Source organism: Acomys minous (genome assembly GCF_964271855.1).
Source record: "Acomys minous genome assembly, chromosome: 17".
NCBI classification, from domain to species: Eukaryota; Metazoa; Chordata; class Mammalia; order Rodentia; family Muridae; genus Acomys; species Acomys minous.
In genome coordinates this window covers 30,572,321-30,594,362 of record NC_140500.1, presented here as the reverse complement: position 1 = coordinate 30,594,362, position 22,042 = coordinate 30,572,321, and the positions used below count along the sequence as shown (strand labels likewise).

General features: G+C 47.3%; 1 protein-coding gene across 2 annotated transcripts in view; it reads left to right on the top strand.

Moving 5' to 3' along the window:
- The window catches only part of ATG7 (autophagy related 7), a 220,959-nt gene that overhangs the window by 29,998 nt on the left and 168,919 nt on the right, over nt 1-22,042 (top strand). For both annotated transcript variants that reach the window (XM_084765218.1, XM_084765217.1), the window contains exons 2-7: nt 1,137-1,303; nt 2,028-2,082; nt 5,379-5,496; nt 6,317-6,394; nt 10,613-10,729; nt 12,362-12,511. In XM_084765218.1, the coding sequence (XP_084621344.1) occupies nt 1,156-1,303; nt 2,028-2,082; nt 5,379-5,496; nt 6,317-6,394; nt 10,613-10,729; nt 12,362-12,511 (666 nt within the window). In that variant the 5' untranslated portion in view covers nt 1,137-1,155. The remainder of the gene's footprint in view (nt 1-1,136; nt 1,304-2,027; nt 2,083-5,378; nt 5,497-6,316; nt 6,395-10,612; nt 10,730-12,361; nt 12,512-22,042) is intronic.

Genomic DNA, 22,042 nt, shown 5'->3' with positions numbered 1-22,042 from the left:
TTCCTTCTAACAGGGTCTTATGTGGTCCATATTGGCCTTGGATTCACTAGGCATCCATAGATGATCTTGAGCCCTTGCTCCTCCTGCCTCATCTTTCTAGTGTTGGGATGACAGAGTGCACAACCCCCTCTGGCTCAGCTGGCACATCCTGACTGATGGCACTTTGGGTTTTGGATGTGTAAGATTGTGACAGTCTCCAAGGAGTGGGTCCTCTGCTGACTCTGATGAGACAGGGAGTCAGAGGTGGAGCTGAGGTTGCAGTTCAGGGCTCCAGTACTTGCTAGCTCAGGGAGAGAGCCTGGTTGCAAGCCCAGCACCAATGCAAGACAAAAGAAGTTAATTTCAGAAAGGTTGTTTATGCAGATTACTCCTACAAAGAGACTGAACTTGACAAATTCTTTAGGATGTTTTTCAAAGCTGTACCTTAAGTGAAGTAAGCTAAGCTCATCACTAAAGTGTAAGTCACACATGCTTCCCCTTCTCCAAAGGATCTGTGGTGTTAGTCTCACTGTGACAGAGTGGATGGTGCTGGGGGTGGGGGCGGGGGGCTAGGAGAGAGCCAGGAAGCTGCTCTTTAAGGATGCTGCGAGGGCATGGCTATGCATGCCTTTAATTCCAGCACTTGAGAGGCAGAGACAGGCGGATCTCTCAGTTCAAGGCCATCCTGATCTATGTAGTAAGTTCAGGGCAGCCAGGACTATGTAGAGAGACCCTGTCTCAAAAAAGTAATAATAAATAAGTAAGTGAGTAAATGGTGCAGAGCTCCATTGCCAGGAGTTGGAACAGCCCCAGAGGTCTGTGACTGAACTACACTTCCAGGCTGGGTGCACCAACAGACAGCAGGGTGCAACTGTGGTCTTAAAGATTGGCGGTGTCTTAAGGGAGTCTATATGCCGGAGCCTCCATTGGATGCCTGTTTAGAGGGAAGATTTATTTATTTATTACATGCTGAGGGAACTGGCTAGAAGACAGCCAGCACTGAGTCTCCTGGTCCAGGAGGTGTAAGCCACTGTGTGGTTCTGGAACCCAAACCCAAGTCCTCTGCAAGAGTAACTAGTGTTCTTAGCTGCTGAGCCATTTCTCCAACCCCAGTGTTTTCCTTGAATTAAGCTCTATTTTTTTGTTTGTTTTGGTAGGCCAATAAGAACAGTGGCCATGGGGGACCCTGGACTGTCCAAGCTGCAGTTCGCCCCCTTTAATAGTGCCCTGGACGTTGGCTTCTGGCACGAACTGACTCAGAAGAAGTTGAATGAGTACCGCCTGGACGAGGCTCCCAAGGACATCAAGGGCTATTACTACAATGGTAAGCAGTTCCCAGCTCCTCACCCCGTCCATGTTCCTGTGTGTCCTCTGTGGGCGTAGCACCTCTTATTATGCACATGTTACTATTGCTTTGGCGCACTGGGGATGGAGCCCAGAGCCTCATGAACACTAGACAAGCCTCCTCTGGAAAGGGGCATGCTTGTCGTTTACATCCACAGCTTTTTAGCTTCTTGGATCGTTCTTGACTTTGGCCCCAAGTTATTTTAAAAAATTTCCCTCTTTGAGGAAAAAAGAGGAGTGGTGAAACTCAAACCATTATTTATTATTTATTTATTTATTATGTATAGTGGTTTTTTTTTTTTTTGCTTGCATGTATACCAGCATGTCAGTAGAGGACACCAGGTCTCATTATAGATGGTTGAGAGCCACCATGTGGTTGCTAGGAATTGAACTCAGGACCTCTGGAAGAACAGACAATGCTCTTAACCTCTGAGCCATCTGTCCAGGCCCAAAACTCAAGACATTATAACAAGCACTGCTCAGCTAGCTTCCACGGTGTGTGTGTGTGTGTGTAAATTTCCAGGTCATTCTTTTTATATTAGTTACAAGTCCCTCCCTGTCACTCTCTCAAGACCCTGTATCTGCATGTCATGGGTTAGCCGACTGGGATAGGGCACTGTGGGCTCAACTTTCAAATAAAAGGATATGAATAGATGTCTTTGCACTCTGGCTTGTCACTGAAATGAGATACCGCTTCCACACAGGTGACTCTGCCGGCCTGCCCACCCGTTTGACGTTGGAGTTCAGCGCTTTTGACATGTGAGTATTGATTTGTGCTGGGTCCTAAGAACCCTGCTTACTTTGGGCGGGAAGTGAGCATTCCCTGCAGGTGGGCCTTTGAGCAGCCAAGGAAGCTCTGGTACAGAAGCAGTGCCTCCCATTAAATGCTGTAAATGAGGAATGGCTGCTACAATTGTTTATTAGGGGGAAAAGTTAGTCTTTTAAAGGCCTGCCACATGTCTGGTTCTATCTAGATTGATTGGTGCTCAGATAAAAGCCCTCCGGGTCATCATTAGAGAATATTTTATCATTCTATATTAGTACCTCTTTGTTTTAAAGATTTATTTCATGTATGTATGCATGCATGTATGTATGTATACATGTATGTACGTATGTATGCATGTATGTTTGCATGAGTATTTGCCTGCATGTATGTCTGTGCACCACGTGTGTGCAGTGCCCATAAACGACAGAAGAGGGCATTGGGTCTCTGGAACTGAAGTTGCAGATGGGTGTGAGCTGCTGCGTGGGTGCTGGGAATCAAACCTGAGTCCTCTACAAGAGTAGCCAGTGCACTTTAACTGTTGAACCATCATTCTAGCCCTTTAAAAAATACTTCAAATTACATTTTGTTTATTGTGAGTGCATGTACATGCATGTGAGTATGCATGTACCATGACACACATGTAGATGTCAGAAGACAACTTACAGGAGACTGTTCTCTCTACTTGTACCATGTTAGTCCTGTGATTGAACATAGGTGGTTAGTGCTGGCAGCAAGTACCTTATCCTCTGAGCCATCTCCCTGGCCTCCTCTACTTTTATAAAATCTCTCAAGATATTAATGTAGTTTGTCCTCATCAGATTTCAGATTTTAAAAGTATAACATAAATGCAGAACAATGTTAGTGTTCATATCTTTATAAGATACCCGCTAGTGTTTCTTTTCTCTTTCAGAGCCTTCTTTTCTTTAAAAAAAAAAAATGTATCTGTGTGGCTGTTTGCTTGTATGTATGTATACCACATGCATGCAGTGTTCATGAGGCCAGAAGAGGATATCAGATTCCCCGGAACTGCAGCGTCAGGTGCTTGTGAGCCACTCTGTGGGTGCTGGGACTCAAAGCTGGGTCCTTTGTTAGAGCAGCAGGTGTTCTTACCTGCCAAGCCATCTCTCCAGCCCCTCTTTTTACAACTTCCAAAGCAAACTAAATCCTAGTAATTCCCAGTGGGAGCCTGGCCAGATGTGCTCAGTAGCTTGTCTGTGTCTGGTGGTACCAGGAGCCATCCTGGCAGTGTCTGTGATCTTGGAAGTAACTCTGTCCCTCAGAGCAGGGCTCTGTGATAACCTGTGCACCCCTGGGATATTGGGACACGTTGGATAAAGTTCCTTCTTGCTCTGTGCTTCGTGCCAGCCTCCTTCCTGCTGCCTCAGCACTAATTCTGTAGAACTGTCTGATGTGGGTGGCCTGCTGAGCGAAGGCTCTGCCCCCATCTCCTCTCCAGGCTAAAATTTGCCCTGTGTGGTTTCTCTGTCCTTACCCTGTGTGGTTTCTCTGTCCTTGCCCTGTGTGGTTTCTCTGTTCTAAGACTGCCTTCAGTGTTTTTCATCTTGCCAAAGATGAGGAATGTCTTTTTAGTGGAGACGTGTGATGACGAGCAGCCTACGATGACTCATCTCTCAAGGGAAGGCTCTGCCACTGACAGCTTTCTCCCCTATCCCCACCAGGATGTGACATTTAAGGATTGCTTGTGGCATTTAGCAGAGCCATCATTACTCATGGGCCCCTCCTCACCTGCCCTAGATTGAGATCTTTCCACCAGGGCCCCTGCAGCTCCTTTGTTCCCACACATGGAAAGATATCAAAAGACATTGGGTCTCTGGCTCATCTACTCTCCTCAGGCCGATGAGTTTCTGTGTACCTCCCACGTGACAGCAACAGTAAGCCATTAACTGCAGGAATAGCTCTTTCTAAAAATGTTTAGATTTATTTGTTTTATGTGGATGAGTACTTTGCCTGAATGAATGTATGTATGTGTGTGCCTAGTGCCAACAGACATCAGAAGAGGCCATGGATCCCTTACAACTGGAGTTAGAGGTTGAGAGCCAATATGTGGGTGCTGGGAACTGAATCTGGATCCTCTCTAAGGGCAGCCAGTGTTTCTAACCACTAAGACATCTCTCTCCAGCACCTGGAATATTTTCATTTGACATCAGTACTATCCAAAATCCAGGCTGATCACTTATAGCCAGCAGATGTGTTCAGAATCAATCTTCTTCCACTTTTATCCCTCCACTTCCTGCAGTGCCTTTGTGGAACCATGTGGCTGATGCCCTAGATTAACAGTCATCTGGGTATCCTGCATTTTACCCATGGTCCAAACGACACAGCAGCTGTGTGCAGAGCTGTGCAGTGCGGGTCTGATGGGACAAACAGGGAAAGACTTAGTCCTGGCTCCTGAGAAGCTGTCTGTTTTCCAGGGTATGTGTGGCCATTCTTGAAAAATGTGCTGAGATACTCGGCATTAGCCAGGAGCACAGGAGCTGCTGTCTGAGGCAGGAGGACCACAGCCAGCACAGGAGTTGTAGCCTGAGCTGCACATTCTGCTCCGCTGTGATTGTGTGACCCCAGGTGTCCACATGTGCTTTCTCTCCCTGTGATAAACAGCATGGCTAAAGGCAGCATGGGGAAGAAAGGTTTTGTTTCATCTTATAGTTGCAGTGCTGTCGTGCAGGGAAGTCAGGGCAGGAACCTGGAGGCAGGAGGAGAAGCAGAGGCATGGAGGAATGCTGATCACTGGCTTGCTCTCCATGGTTGCTCAGCCTGCTTTCTTGGACCACATGACCAAGGGTGGCACCATCCCCAGCAGGCTTAGCCCTCCCACGTCAATCAACAAGGAGAAAATGCCATATAGACATCCCTACAGGCCAATCTAATGGAGACAAATCTTCAAACGAGGTTCCTTTTTTTCTTGGATGACTAGCTTGTTTCAAGTTGACGTGAACTAACCATCAGTTTTCCATAAGGCTTAAGTGGGGAAAGAGCTGCTAGTTAGAGTTCAGGGCCTTTGCAGTTCCTGGTTCAGCCAGTTCCTCCTTGACTTTGGGAAAGAATAAATGTGAACTTTCTTTGAGAAGAATAGGAATAGGAGGTTGACAGCTGAGGGCTGGGAGGGACAAAGGGTCTCCAGACAGTGTCTGCTTGCTTGTGCTTGAGCAGGGACCAGTGAACTGCTGGTCTACTTCCCACCCAATCAGTGGTGTCAGGCGTACTTGTCACCGGGCGATTTGTTCAGGGTCCCAGCCATGCTGGCTAACTGTGTTTCTCTCATGTCTAGGAGTGCCCCCACGCCTGCGCGCTGCTGCCCGGCCATGGGAACCCTGCACAACACCAACACGCTCGAGGCTTTTAAGACTGCAGACAAGAAGCTCCTTCTTGAGCAGTCAGCAAACGAGGTTAGCTGCACAGCCATGCTGTCTTGTTGTAGCTCCTAAGGTCCAGGCATGCGCACTGTGTCTACTCAGGTGCAGGGGTCTGTCACAGACATAGCATATACGAATTACATAGAGGCCCTGGGGAGCTTGAGGGTTTTTTTTTAATAGAGGGAAAATGCACCCATTGTGTGTGTTCTCTGAGTCAGTTTGGTAAAGAAGCTTCTACAGAAGCCACACTAACAGTGATCACACTAACATGGCAGAAAAACATGAAACATGAGAGATGAGTCTTCGCTGTGTGGGTCCCAGTGGTCACTTCCCTCATGGTGAGTGCAACTCTGAAGAGCTGCATCAGATCTCACTTCATGAAGGAAAAAAAAATCCTAACCTTGACCAGGCTCAGACTTCTGGAGTCCCCACCCCACCCTCAGCTAGTTCATCGGAAAGTGGGGTCCACTCTTCTATGGTTCAGCACTACCAGGGTGGTGATGTTGCTTATTTTCCTCCCATATCTGCATTTACAAAAATAATAATTTGTTTAATTTTATTTTATGTGCATTGTTGTCTTGCCTGTGGATGGGCATCTCAAAGGTGTGAGTGTCTACTTGCCTCCTCTGTGCTGAGGGCCCCTGAGGGAAGGTGCCAGGTGCTCTCACCAGGTGATAATGATGGCGCAAGGCTGGTGGAGAGGCAGTGTGAAATAAGCAGAGAGGAGGTAATCAGCCACTTCAGTGTCTGAGAGCAGCGGCAGGCTAGACGGGAGGAAGAGCTGTGCTGAGATGCTCAGCGGCTGGACAGAGCAACCAGCAGCCTGACCTAACGCCTTCCATTCTTCTGGCAGATCTGGGAAGCCATAAAGTCTGGTGCTGCTCTCGAAAAGCCCGTGCTCCTCAACAAGTTTCTTCTCTTGACCTTCGCGGTAAGCCAAATGTACCACCCTGGCTCAGCCCCACAGGCCAACAGGAGCCTCTGCTCTTGTCTCTAAGCCGGTCCCTGGGAGTGTGTGTGCTTAAGAAAAGCTTGCTGAGTGGTGGAGATAATGCAGGGACCTGTGAGCAGTGAGGACCGATCTGTGCCTCTTGATCACTTTATAGTCACTGCATAATTTCTCAAACATGGTGACCCAACAGCTCCCGACATTCAGCACAGGACAGAGCAGGCTCAGGGAACAGAGGCTTCATTGTTGTTGAATGCCTGTGTTAAATAGCATCCTGCAGCCAGGGGTGGTGACACACGCCTGTGACTCAGGAGGTAGAAACAGAAGGATACTCACAAGTTTGAGGCCAGCCTGGTACACATTGTGAATTTCAGGCCAGCTAGGTAACAACATTCTGTCTCAGAAACAAGCAGGCAAAAACCTATTAAGTACCCAAGGCTGCCATGTCGTCCAGCTTGCTGTAACTACCACAAAACTCTTTATGTGAAAATGGCCCATGGTTTCAGAGGTGTTGGTCTGTGGTCCCTGGCTCTATTGTGCTTGGTCCTGTGGCTTCAGAGAATATCACCATGGGAGCATGAAGGAGGAGCTGCTCACCTCATGTGCCTGGGAAGCAAAGAGGGAACCAGGAAGAGGCTAAGTGCCCAGTGTCCCTGCCTTTAAAGGCATGCCCTCAGTGGGCTAATTTCATCCTGTTAACCTCCACTCTCCTAACCCTCGCCTCCTAACGGTCCAATTGGCTCTCAGCTACAGCCTGGGGACCAAGATGTTAACATGCATACCTCTGAAGCCACTCCAGATCCAAACTCTCAGCAGGAGCCATTGCAGAGAGGAAAAGGGCTTCTGTTTGGAGGCCATTATACCACCTGGCTTTAGATACACACAATTGCTTACCAAAAGAGAAAGAAAGCTTTTCAGTACACAAGACTTATACAAATGTTAAGTGCAGCCTAGAAGAGGGAAGATACCACACCTGCCAAGAAGTTAAGAACCCAAGACCTGCTTTCCCTGTATGCTCACACACAACCCCAGAGGTGAGGAAGGCATTTGCATAAGTGCGTGTCTGTAAAACACTGCTGTGTCTGTCAAGTGGATGTCCCGTAGACTTCGGCTTACATTCAGCATCAGATAGATTCCTTTCCCCCAGTGGGAGCAGCGCTTCCATGACCCACAGTGGCCATACTGACATTTGCTCTCACTACCTGCACATGTGCCTCTAGGCACATTAAGGTTCCTGTGTGTTAAGTGTGTTGCTTTGCCACAGTCTTGTTGCCTTGGCAATCATTTCTCTTCCACGCATTTGAAATGTTTATTTACTTAGTAAAGCTGGGTGTATTATGAAAGTGTTTTCAGATAGACTTAACTTTACACATTGGAAGAAAGCAACCATATTGGTTTCTTTTAACTGAGCCATGCTTCTCCAAATGCTCCCCTTCTCTGTCACTCCCTACCAGGCACAGGAGAGGCTGGCAGGGTACACACCTCAGGCAACCCGAGGGTCACAATACCCCATAGGTTACCTTTGGGGGCACATTTCCCGTGAGTATGGCAAAAGAGAAGGATCTCTGGGGCTCTGTCGCTTGGATGTCAATCATTTGTCTGCTTATGAGTTCATTGGTAGGCTAGATTTAAATATTGCTAAAGGTTTCAGAGTTTTTACTTGAATACAAGTACCTTTTTATACTAAGAATTCTTGTTAATTAAACATTAATCCATTTTTATACCATGGATCCTAATTGATAATTTCAGCTTACTGAGAAAATAACATCAGCTCTCATTATACTTTTAAGCAGTTTCCTGCAGTCAGTGGGTATCTGCCTTGCTGTCCTTTTTTTGCAAAGTGTTTTTAGGCAGGCTATACAAAAAAAATAAAAATGTCTCCTTTAAAGTCTTTAGACACAAAAGGTTTTATGTTTAATTTGTCCAAGATCGTTTGTATCATGAAAAGAAAAGAAAAAAGAAAAAAAGCACAACTCCAGGAAATCAAAGCTCCAGCTTCTCGAGATGCCCTGATAAGCTGGCGGGAGCTGCCCCCATCTTGAATTGCTTAACCTTTTGCTGAAGATCAGCTGTGACAAATCACTTAAACACAGGGGAGCGCACACTCCCAGGCTGTCGGCTCTCCTTTCTGCAGTTCTCAGGCCTCAGAGGCTAAGCCTTTTATTTAACTTCAGTCGGCAGCTGTGAAAGGAGACTCTTTTCTTCTTCTTGGTGGCCGAGTTGGGGGCTGTGGAGCCTGTGACTATTAGGCTCGCACCTGGAGCTGCATTACATACATACTTCTATTTCAGAGTCATCCAGTGATTCCATTTCTTTGAAAACTCAGGAGGAGGGATATCCAGAGAACGGACTGGTGTGTCCAAGGCGAGGGAGGCGCGGGAGTGGGTCCCTTCTGCTCCTAGGGACAGGGCTTCTTCTTGAAATAATAAAAATGTTCAAGAATTATTAGTGGTTCAGCCATGTCAAATGACAACAAGCCCCACAAAATTATGGGTTATGAATTATGTTTTGATGTAAGAGGCCTCTAGGGGCTGCAAATGGCTTGGTGGGTAAAGCGCTAGCATTTGCAGGCATGGGGACCTGAGTTCAGATTCTGAGAACCACATAAAAGGCAAGTGGGTGTGGCAGCCGCCACATGTGGAGCACAAAGACACTGACTAGTCAGATGGCCTCCTCAAGTGAGCTTTGGGCTCAGCCAGAGACCCTTGTTCCACACATGTGTACATGTTACACCCTTGTACACACACATACACACACACACACACACACGTCCACAGACATGAGAACACACATATGTATATATAGCACACTCATATGCAAAACCCAAACAATCTAAATCAAAGTCATGGGACAGCTCTGCAGTTCTCATTATTAGCAAGGCTCAATAGAAGTGGTTCCTTAGCTGAAGAACTGCATTAGAGCCCTGGCCGCAGATGAGTGAAGAGGCTGTCCAGGAGCCACAGAGCTCTGGGGTCCTTCCCCATGAGATAGTCACGCCCTACTGCCACACTTTGGCTTCAAAGTGTGAGTTCAGAATAGCTCAGGAACTCCCCCTGCATGTGGTAGTGGCTAGCTGTTCCTTGCATGATGTTCTTGTACCTCAGTACTTGGAGACTCCTCTATCTCAGACTGTCAATCAAGGACTCACTGTCCCTGCTCCATGGAGAAGGCCAGCCGCTGGTAGCTAGGACCAAGGTTTAGTCATTGTCTGAGTGTTGTGGTTGCCCTGTACACAGCAGGCATTTAATAGTTGCTGACTTACACTTGACTGGAAGACATTTTGGAAAGCAGCATTAAACAGGGCAGCATCCTTAATCTGAAAGCTTGAAACGTTCCCAGATCAGGACATGGTAACACAACGGAAAATCCCCCACTTAAAACGCTGCTGCACTAAAAATACGGTGGAAAATGTCATGCAGGTCATGGAGATGAGATGTACGTAGCACACAAATGAATTTCCTTTTTTAGGCTTAAGTCCCATTCACAAGGTATTTCAGGGTACATATGCAAACAGTCTGAAATCTTAAAAAGTTGCAAAATCTGAGCCACATGGACTATCAAGCCTCTGGGGAAGGGTTCCCTCTGGTGTGCAGAGGAGGCCGGATAGCATTGGTGGGGTCTTCATGGGAAGCCTGCTGGGTATTTTCACTTTAAAATGGGATGATACTCTACCTCCTAGGGTAGTTTCTTCCAAAGCACACAGGAGTCAAGGGTTCAACTTCTGCCTTTGAGTGAGAAAGTCTGTTATGAGGTGATGTAGGCCAGGAGGCCTGAGATTTAGGCAGAAGTTCTGCATTCGCTCCCTGAGGCTGATGGAGACAATCAGGCATACTTGTTTCTCTGTAATCCTGGCTGCTCTGGACTCGCTTTGTTGATTAGACTGGTCTTGAACTCACAGCGATCCACTTGCCTCTGCCTCCTGAGTGCTGGTGTTAAAGGCGTGTGCCACCATGCCCGGCGTGTATCAGCTTTTTAATGCATTTGCTCTTCTTGTGGTTTTTGAAGTTGGGTCTTTATGTAACCCAGGCTGGTCTCTAACTTGCTATGTTGTTAAGGATGTCCTGCTTTTTCCTCTCAGGTGCTGGGGTTACAGGTGTGCATCACTGTTCCTGGTTTAATAAATTACATTAATGGATGTGTGTTGCTTTAACTCATAGGACCAATGTTACATACAATTTTGTTTTGATGTTTTTACCCTAGGACTTGAAGAAGTACCACTTCTACTACTGGTTTTGCTGCCCTGCCCTCTGTCTCCCTGAGAGTATCCCTCTAATTCAGGGCCCTGTGGGCTTGGATCAAAGGCTTTCACCAAAACAGGTATCAGCAAGCAAAACAAATGCAGGTAAAGTGGGGCTTAGCTGTGAGAGCAGGTGTGTGGCTCAAGCTGAAGATGAGCCAGCAGTCTCTGGATAGAGGAAAGGCACCTGCAGAGCGCTCCAGATGGCACGGGAGCAGTGTTTACTAAGTGCTGATAAGGTCAGAGAGGGAGCTGCGGTCCTCCAGGTGGCCCGTGGAATTGGGGAAAATGCTAAGCCCACTGGGAGGAATTACAAGGACATCTGAAAGACTGAGATTTACCAAAGTGTGTTTTTATTTTCAGTCTGGGGAAGACACACAGCCTTTAAGGAGAGTCTGTGAAATAAGCACTCCCCATGTGTCGTCCCCCCCCACCTCCCACCCCTATACCAAATGGCAGAACCTCCTTTCTGGGACAGGCATGCAGATCTAGTTCCTTCCTTCAAGAAGTAATTAGAGATTATGAACAATTATAACTGGGCCAGCAGAATGCAGACCTAGCTGGAGAATTCTGGTTGTTTTTAAGACCTTGACTGAGGGTCAAGATGACCTGGGTTCCAGAAGCCTGTCAGTCGGTGAGACGCAGAATCTGAAGCCGACACAAAAATTTAAGGGCAGGGTGGGTGTAGGGAAAGGATTTGGCAATTAAGAGTGCTTACTACTCTGGCCAGGGACCCAGGGACTGATCCCAGCATCCACATGGCAGCTAACCATCTGTATCTCCAGCTCCAGAAGGTTCAGTACCCTATTCTGACAGCCTGGTGCACTACATGCATATAGTATACAGACACACATGTACAAAAATACTCATACACATAAAATAGAAAGAAATAAACCTTTTTAAAAAAGATTCAAAATTTAAGTAACGTGAGAACAAATACATGGTTGTGGTTTTCTGCAACTAATTTTCTAAGAAGAAACCTAGCTTGAGGTAACACAGTCTAGTTGGAGATTGAATATTCATGTTTATGGAGGAAAAAAATTCTCAGATCATTTCAGGAACTATTGCCCAACCCTTTCAACATACTATCAAAAGAAAAAAAATGGTTCTGGAATGGAGAGATGGCTCAGTGATTAAGAGCACTTTTCTTGCTAAGGACCCAGGTTTGGTTCCTAGCAGCCACTTGATGGCACATAACAGTCCTTAACTCCATATCAGAGGATCTGGTGCCCTCTTCAGGCCTCCACAGGCACTGCAGGCACCTGGTGCACATACAGACATAAAGGCAAAATGGTCATACACATAAAATAAAATCAAATAATGAAAAACTTTCAAGACATTACAGATTCTGCCTTCTAAATGAGTGAGTTGTATGGCATGTGGATCATGTCATAACAAAACCGAAAAAGATGATGATGAATTTTCTCACTGGATGGACCGTGATGGATTATTATAGAAGAGTGTTTGGTTACCTCAGTGAACCTCTGTGATTGACAGCTTAGGCAGCCACCATTCTGACCCCTTGTGCCCCTCTTGTGCCCTGTGAAGGCATAGCACAGGGAAAATGTCAGAAAAGTTAGTAGGTGGTATCAGTGGGCACTTGGTGAGTCAGTTCTTCCGGGCCAGCTGCTTTGGTGGTTCATTTGACCAATTTTGGTCTTTAGCTCACAGCTGTATTTCCTAGAGAGTGCCTTCACCTTCATTGTTTTCAGATCCAGGCCCTGGAGCGTGCCTACGATGATCTGTGTCAAACTGAAGGCGTCACGGCCCTGCCATACTTCTTAATCAAGTACGATGACAACACTGTGCTGGTCTCCTTGCTCAAACACTACAGTGATTTCTTCCAAGGTCAAAGAACAAAGGTCAGAGTTTATGGGTATCATTTTGCTAGGCAGTTAAAATTTTTGAAGTTTGTGTTATAGTAGATCACTTTTTTGAAGCTTAAAAGTCACATTTGCTTAGCCCTCCACAGGATGCTCTAGAGTGTTTCCTTCTCTGTCCTCTCCCACCTCCATTGTCCCTAGTTCAGCTCCTCCTCCTCCTCCTCTTCCTCCTCAGCTCCCCCTAGCTGTCTCACAGCTCTGCAGTCTGGACTCCTCACATCTATTAGTGATGAAGAGATCTGTTTTCCTTCCAGATGATGTCATACATCTGTATTCAGCTTCCCAGTGCCACCACTGAAGCCTGCCTTACTCCTGGGCAATCTTCTTGCTTCTATATTGCATAATAATGTTAGGGAACAGTCATCCTCAGACTGCCCATGTCACTTGGTCATCCATTGAAGAGCCCAGTGGGACCCTCCTTCTGGTCCCACGACCTTTCTGCTCATCCTCTTCTATTCTCTCACTAAGCTTGCCTACTTTCCTCCAGATTCAAAACACCCCCCGCCACCCAATCAAACATACCTACATCTCTTTCTGTCTATTTTCACCTGCACTGTCATCTTCCTGTCAGCATTTACAACACTCTGTGCTTAGTAATGCTTCTCTCACCCCAGAGCATCCTTACAGGCAGGGCATGGGTGGTCCTTCCCTGTCTGGTCTCCCTCCACACAGTACCATGTTAAACTGTTAAGCAGGGCCCATGTTGATTGGTTGGTGTCTGGAGAGTGTGTAGCACTTGTCTTTGGTCCTCAATCAAATTCTTTTGAATGGATGAGAGTATTACAAATGGGTTTTTTGCTTTGTTTTGTTTTTTAAAAGTAACCAGATATGTAGTATGCAATTTGAGCCATATATTGGGTTGTGAACGAAAATGATCCACATGTATCAGGAAGTTGTGTAATCAGGTGGAGGAAGTAAAATGTGTAAGAGTTGAGAAAAAAGAGGCCTTTAACTAATGGTATTTGAACTAGGCTCTCCTGGACTCACTGTGTAGACCAGGCTGGCCTCGAACTCACAGTGATCCGCCTGCCTCTGCCTCCTGAGTGTTGGGATTAAAGGCATGCGCCACCACACCTGGCTTTGAAGATTTAACTTTTAAAAGTCTTTAAAATTCTTTCATCCAGGTGATAATAGGGTGGTAGTTGCCTCCAGGCCAGTCTTTAGTAACTTGCCTATTGCATGTCCCACCTGTGAAAGCAGGCAGGGCTGTCTGAGAGCTATGGAGGTCAGCCTGAGTACAGTAAATAGATGCTCTTCCCCAGTGTCACTCCATCAACCTTCCACAGGGGCTTTCGCAAACTCAAAGTCTCATGATAAATTTATCAAATAGATGTCATGGTGTCTGCATGTCCTATGTGGGGAAAAAAATGATACTGCCCATCACCTTGACCAATGGCCAGCTTCCTAGAACCCCACACTCTCTGCCTTCCCATCACTACATTGCTCTGGTCAAGCTATCTCTGCTTGACCCTGCACTTCTAAATAGACCTGGATCTGCTGCTCAGTGCTGGCACCAGCCAGCTCTGTGGCCCTGGGAAAGCAGAGTGACTTTCTCTTGACTTGACCTTTCCATTAAATACAATAGGACAGTTCTTTCCACGATTTGGTGATGTGGAATGTGCTAATATGAGTAAAATGTTCAGCAGAAAAGCTGGATGTGGTAGTACATGCCTGAAATCCCAGAACTTGGGAGGCAGGTAGAGTTTGAGGCCAGCTTGGTCTACATAGTGAGTTCCAGGACAGCCAGGGCTATGTAGAGAGATCTTGTCTCAGGGGGAAAAAAAAAAAAGATGAGCACCTAGTGGGCATTCTTCATGTACAGTTGTCCCTCAGTGTGTAGCAGGCACTCAGTATATATATATACCACTTCTCTTCCTCCTTGTGTCTTCTTCCCCAGGATATTTTAAAATTTGTTTTTATTTTACTTATTCACTTTATATCACCACCATAGCCACCATCTCTCCTTTCCTCCCAGTCCCACCATCACTCCCTCTTCCCTCCTCCCCCCTCCCCTACTCCTCAGAAAAGGGGAGCCCCCTCCAGCACATCAAGTTGCATCAGGACTGAGCACATCATCTTGCACCGAGGCTGGGCAAGGCAGTCCTGCCAGGGGGTCATGATCAAAATCAGGCCACAGGGTCCACGTCAAAGACAGCCCTGCTCCCCTTTCTAGGGAACTCACATGAAGATTAAGCTGCCCATGAGCTACACACGTGTAGGGGGCCTAGGTCCAGTCCTTGGCTGGTGCTTCCGTCTCAATAAGCCCCCTGGGCCCAGGCTATTTGACTCTGTTGGTCTTCTTAGGGAGTTCTTGTCCCCTCCAGGTCTTTCTATCCTTCCCTACCCCTCACTCTTCCACAAGGCTCCCTGTGTTCTACCTAATGTTTGACTGTGAGTCTCAGAATCTGTTTAATCCACTGCTAGGTGGGGCCTCTCAAAGCCTAGCTATGCTAGGCTTCTGTCTGCAAGCATACCAGAGTATTATTAATAGTGCTGGGGCTCTCTCCACGAGGTGGGTCTCAGGTTGGACTAGGCATTGGTTGGACATTCCCTCAATCTCTGCTCTACCTTTATCCTTGCACATCTTGTAGGTAAGGTAAATTTTGGGTCAAAGTTTTTTTGTGAGTGGTTTGATGTTCCCCTCCCTCCACTAGAGGTCCTCTCTGGCTAGAAGGTGGCCTCTTCGGTCTTAGCTAGAGTCACTCCCATACCCTCCCAGGAGCCCTACCATGTCATAGTCTCCAGCTTGTCTCAGAGGTGCCCTCGGCCTTGTTTTCTGTTCTCCCTCCGAGCCTTCTGGTCTCCTGACCCCCACCCTCTGCTCTCTCCACTCCCCAGCATATTTTAAGAGACTGCACAGATCTCGAGTCTCCTCTGAACTCCTCTGCAGGGGTTCATTAGACCAAGGACCTGTGCAGCCAGGACCGTTGCCCCTCATTCATTAGAACTATACCATTGGTTAAGGTCAGGTCTCAGGAAAGCCCGAATCACTCAGCACGTGTCTGACTGCCTCCTTGTGGACTAGAACCTGAGAGGTGCTGCAATAACTGACTCACAGAACCCAGACTCTTACAGGGCAGAAGAGGCACCAACAAGAAAAGTTAATGGAGCCTGAAGGAATAAAAGAAAAGGCCCAAAGAAGTGAGACACTGATACACTGGTCGGTTACCTGTGCTAGTTCATATTCTAGAAAATGTCATAGCAGCCATGTACACTGGTGATCTCACTGGAGCTTCCCAGCCTTCCAGCCTGTGGTCATCCTCCAAATGCATTCTCCAGCCTGTGGCCATGTCCTTCCTCATCCTGCAGCCCTTCTAGACCCACTGGCTTCAGCATAAAGTTGAAATGTCTAGCCCTGCCTCATCTCCCACTGCTCCTCAAGGTGAAGCCTGCGCTCTGACTAAAGCCTGTCCTCTAAACAGCCCATGCTTGCATTCTGTCCTCTGCTGGATCTTTCCCTTTGCCTCCCTCCTGTCCTTGGCAGATGCCTTCCTCACCTGAGTCATCTCTCCAAAAGTGACAGCTGACTCAGTGTGCTGTTTCCTGTCCTCTTCTGGGGTCCAGCTGCAACCTCCCCCCTACCCCTTGAGTTCTAACAGGCTGCTCATCCTCTGGCCCAGGTCCCAGGCTGCCCACGAACACCTCAGCCCAGGGGCCGTGCTGCGCTCCTTCTGTGGACTCCACATTTACTGCCATCTGGGTGCTCTAGAGGCACCCACTGGTAAAAGCGGAAGAAAGGGAAAGGCCACCATGGCATCCCAAGAAACTGGGGCTGCGGGAGAGCCCCCTCACCCCATAAATGTTTCTGAAGAGTCTAGGTGAGATCAGGCACTCCCACTTTACCGCCTTAGCCTTAGCTGTTTAGGTAATTCCAGCGTCTCTCGAGTGTTCTCATGAGTGATTCGCCCTCTTCTGAGAATAGGCATTCATTATTTCAGTGTGAACTCCTGAGCTGTGTTCTCCCTTCAGATGGTGTTTTTCTCTATTTCCTATTGCCACATCACAGCTGCCTGCAGCTTCTTTTCCTCCTCTTTGACTTCTGTCTGTGTCTCTGTTTCTGTCTGTCTGTCTCCCATTTGCAGTGCTGGGAATGGAACCTAGGACAATTCACCCATTGTAGGCAAGCTCTCTCTCTGGCTGAGCTATACCCCAACTCCACCTCCCCTTCCCAGCCGCATTTAATCCAGAAATTGCTCTTCTCAGCGAGCCTCCTTCCTTCGTGGGAAAACTGCAGAAGTGTTGAGATCCTCCAGATGGCTGTCCTGGGTGACATCCTTATGCCTGTGACACCAGTAACCATTTTCTCCCACATGACACACTTGCCTGCCTCAAGCCTGAACTCCCTCTGGCCCCCTCACCACTCTACAGCTGACTGCTTGTCCACTCTGAGCTCGGAGGCTGTTGCTCCTCTTCCATGCATCACTGCCTCAGAATGGCCCTGCTTCCATCCTCTTGCTGGCTACCTCCCTGTCCCTCATCACACCATCACTTCCTGTGGCTTTTGGGTTCTCGACATCTCAGTCTGCTACCTGTACCTTCTGTCATCACCCCAAGCTAGGGGTTGCCTTTCCTCTCTGCCTACTGAGTGACTTCTAGACTTGGTAGGTCTACAGCGGCCTCTGATCCATCCCTCACATAGTCTGAAGTGACCTTTTGTGGTGCTTCCCAAATGAAACACCTGAGTGTCTTCACTCTGACCTTAGCAGCTGAATTCTCTTCTGACACACCTGACCTCCGATGGTGATTGTGGAAGGAATTCAGCTGCAGTTTAGCCCACATTTTCTCCAACAGGCTTCTGGCCTGTGGCACCCTTTTTTTCTCCCCACCCTCATCACCCCCCTTGCTCTGTTGAGTGCTTGCTCTGTGGATCTGAACACTCCCTGTTTCCTCTGGGCATTCTCCTCTCTTCCATACGCAGGCTAATTCCTCCTGTTCTGGAAGCTAACATCGCCCATCTGTCTCTGTTGTATTTATTTGAGCTGTCGTTCCTTATTTTCTTGGTGATCTTTGATTTTAATCCTTGCTCTGAATTTATTAATTTGTTTGTTTAAGATTTATGATCTTTTGGGGCTGGAGAGATGGCTCAGAGGTTAAGAGCACTGACTGCTCTTCCAGAGGCCCGGAGTTCAATTCCCAGCAACCACATGATGCCTCACAACTCTCTATAATGTGATCTACTGCCGTCTTCTGGCAGGCAGGCGTACATGAGGCAGAACACTGTATACATAATAAATAAATAAATCTTTTAAAAAAAAGATTTATGATCTTATGAGACAAGATCTTACTTTGTAGTCCAAGCTGGCCTTGAATTCTTCTGCATCCTGGAATTGTAGGTGTGTACCACCACACCCAGCCTCCTGTCTTTCAAAACTTTTGTTTGTTTATCTTAGGGTTTCACTACATACCCCTGGCTGTCCTGAAATTCACTCAGTAGAACAGGTTGGCCCTGAACTCAGAGAGACCCTCCTGCCCCTCCTTCCAGAGTGCTGGGGTTAAAGATGTGCACCCAGCTAAAACTTTGATGATGATGATGATGATGATGATGATGATGATGATGATGATGATGATGATGCAGCATGCATGGTATGTATATGTGTGAACAGAGGTGTGCATGCCATGACATGCATGTGGAAGTCAGAGGACAACTTTCTCCTCCTGCACTATTGAAGGGGGGTCTCTTGTGTTGTTTCTGTCCTCTAAGTACGCTAGGCTAGCTGGTCCGTGAACTCCAGGTGATTCTCTTGTCTCAGCCTCTGATCTTGCTGTAGGAATGGTGGACCACAAATGCAGTCTGGAGCATCTGGCTTTTTGTGGGTCACGAGACTTACACAAGCACCTTTGCCTGCTGAGCTGTCTCGCCAGCCTTGGGCTCCTGTTAATGTTATGCTCTCCTGGGACTGCCCCTTGTCAGTGCTCGCCCCCTGGAGCATCTAAGTAGTAGAGAACCATGCCTAACTTGTAAAGCAGGATGGGAGAATGAACCCGGCATGAGTGCCTTGTGTGTGTGGGGAACTAGAGGTTTCATATGGGAAGACTAGTCAGGGCTTGGTACACAGGAGGCCTCCAAGAAGTAGCCAGAAGCTCTCCATGTGGCTCACAGTGAGGGTTTCTTGTACAGAGCATCAACTCTTCAAGAATCTTCGAGAAGCCACAGGTTCTCTCTGTAGAAAAATAATAGCCGAACACAGGTCTGCACTTAGGGGTGGGGGCTGCAGGCTGAATCCAGGACCTTGTGTATATTTGGTGTGAACTTTACCACTGAGCTACACCCCCAGCTCACAGCTAATGCCATGGAAGTTTGGACCCATCTGTGGATGCTCTTTAAGTCTCTGACTTGCAGGTAGAGGCAGGAAAGCAGTGTGCCTGTGGGCTTGCTGAGGGCAGATGGGAAGGGCTATCATGCACGTAGGCTGTGGCTGAGCATGTGGAGCATTGCTGGCTACAAGGGAGTGGCATCTGCCCCGCCCCCCCAGGAGGCCACACTGCAGCCCCAGCCTCCCTTATCTGGGTTCTGACCTCATGCCCAGAATAGAGCCAGTCATGGTGTTAACCATTGGTTCTCTCTGCACTCAGGAAAGCGAGCAGTGCGGCCCTGCGGCACAGGTGAGGGGAATGGACAGTGGTTAGGGCGGAAGTCTTGTCTGAGCTGAGCGTGTGCTGAATGGGAAAGGCAGCAGTTCTCCTTTTCCTCTGTGACTCCAGCCGAGTGAAAGCCACATTCTGGTTCCCACTGCAATTAATGAGCCAGCATTACCACTGAGGGACAGGTATATGGTGGCAATGTGGGTGGCCAATGGTTCCCTCGTGGGTGGCTGTAAGAACTGGAAGGTGACCAGTGAGACACACTTCAGTAGGTTTTCCTCATGCATGACCACTATTCCTATAGCTCTTCATAGAATACATTGGTCAGATTATGTTTTCTATGAAAACATTTTTGTGTGTGTTAGCCTCACTCTTTGGTTATTTCATGAGAGAACATTTGGAGTCCTCAAGGTTTGCCCAAACAAAGCCTTTTTGGTTTTCAAAAAAAATCTGAATAAACGAGAAGAGCCCTGTCTACCAGAGAAGCTGTTTCCAGGTCACCTTCAGCCCCACACATCTAGCAAGGCTTGCTAGCTTAGTGGCAGGGGCCCTGCGTGGGTTCTTTTGGCCAGTGCACCTGGGGTTACTTGTCTCTCACTTCCTGGATGACATGAGGCTGTTCAATACACACTTGCTGGATTTACTCAGAGTGAAAATTACCTGTGACATTGTAACTCAATACACATGTGTTCTTGAGTGTACATATTCCAAAATGTGTGTGTGTGTGTGTGTGTGTGTGTGTGTGTGAGAGAGAGAGAGAGAGAGAGAGAGAGAGAGAGAGAGAGAGAGAGAGAGAGAGAGAGAATGTGCATGTGGTATTATGTAGTGGGTCACACACACACACACACACACACACACACACACACACACACACACACACACACCTTATAATGCTGGGGATGGAGCCTAGTGCCTCACGTACTCTAAGTAAGCACTCTGTTGCTGAGCAACACCCTGGCTCATGCTTTATCTCTATTAAGTTCTAGTTATGATCCACTCAGTTATTTGAGCTGACAGGATGCCTCACTGGCTAAAGATGCTTGCCATGCAAGCCTAGAGACCTGGGCTAGACCTGTGAAACACAAGCAATGATGGAAGAAGAGGACCAGCTCCACAGAGTTTCCTTTGAACTCTGTATTACATGTACACATGGCCACCACACACATAAATACATGAATAACGTGTGCAAACACAGGTGCATCAGTGCACCCTGCTAGCTGTGCTCCTTAATTTCCAGCTGCAGCTCACTTTCACCATTGTAAAATTTCAGTTATTTAACTATTGATTTTATGTTTTGAGGTTTTTATTTTGTTTTAGTGTCAATGCAAAGTATCACTTTGGAGCTCACTGAGGCTGGACTGGAACCCGAGATCCATCTGCCTCTGCCTCCCGAGTGCTGGGATTATGAGCTGTGGCACCATACTCAGCTTTGGTTTGGTTTGGCTTTTGTTTTTTTGTTTTTTGTTTTCAAGACAGGGTTTCTCTGTGTAGCTTTGACTTTCCTGGACTCACTTTGGAGTGTGTCCACTACGCCAGACTTCAGCTTTGTTTCACTTTAAAAGTAAACTTTGTATGTTTCCTTGCAACCCTTTCTGTACATTATTTTAAATAAAAATTATACCATATGCTGTTTGTAAAATAATGCCATCCAGATCTATACCCCTTCTTAGAAGGTGTGTTGTCATAGGTGTGTTTTTGACAGCTAGTTTTCATGCTTTGTTACTGTTAGATTATTCTTATGTGTAAATTGTTCCTTCCCAACCCACCTCCTGCATCTTGAGTTATTTCTAAAGAAAAGCTCTTTGATAAAGAATTACTAAATTGAAGAGATGAACTCTTAAAAATACTTAAGAGCGTGTGTGTGTGTGTGTGTGTGTGTGTGTGTGTGTGTGCATGTGTGTGCATGCGTGCGTTCTTGTAGGCTTGTGCATATGAGTGTAGTACCTGTGGAGGCCAGAATAGGACATCAGATCCCCTGGACCTGGATTTACAGGCACTTGTAAGCTGCTACATGGAGGCTGTGAAATATGCTTTGGTGTCTGCATAAAAAGTTTGTGTTCTTAACCACTGAGCCACCTCTAGCCCTGAGATTAAACATTTTATAGAATTATTTTGTCAGTGTGTGTGTGCACACGCACATGTGTGTATGTGAGCATATGAGAGAGGGAGATCTGTGTGTGTGTGCACATGCACATGTGTGTATGTGAGCATATGAGAGAGGGAGATCTGTGTGTGCACATGCACATGTGTGTATGTGAGCATATGAGAGAGGGGGGCTGCGCTTGTGGGGGCTAGGAGACATCTAGCCAGAGTCACTTCTCTTCCCACACCTTGAATTCTGGAAAACAAACCCAGATCACCAACTGTACAAAGTTGTCCAGACAGCGCTTTTATCCTGTGCTCCATCTTAGCACCCTTGGACATTGTCTGGTTTGTAGTCAGTGCTGTGCTGGTTAATGTCCATCCACCAGCCCTTGAGGAAGAGTCACCAGATTATGTCATGTTTGCTCATTTCCTCTGTGTTGGGATTCCCACCAGGGATCATTTCTAGATACAAATGTGAAGTCACTGAGTGTAGAGAGGTGGTCAGGGCTGGCTCTCACAAGCCTGTTGGAGCTATGTTCAGATTGCTAGTGCTGCCGACCACTGCCCCACACTGCTGCTTTCCCTCCCACTGTGTGCTTCCCCGGGAAGCCAGCTCTTGGGCTTGTATGGAGAGCAGCCTCCCACCACCTGTCCCCAAAGAACGCTTTGCTCATCCTCCTCCAGCCTAGGTACTAAAGAGTAGAAAACTCTTTATAATTTCACCAAGGTTGCCCTGTAGTTCTCGGACTTCTATCTGCCGCTAGCCGGGCCTGCTTTTCACTTAGCTGCCACTTAGTCTTAGGTACTGATTTGTGTCTTTGTTGCAGGCTGTGACCTTCAAGT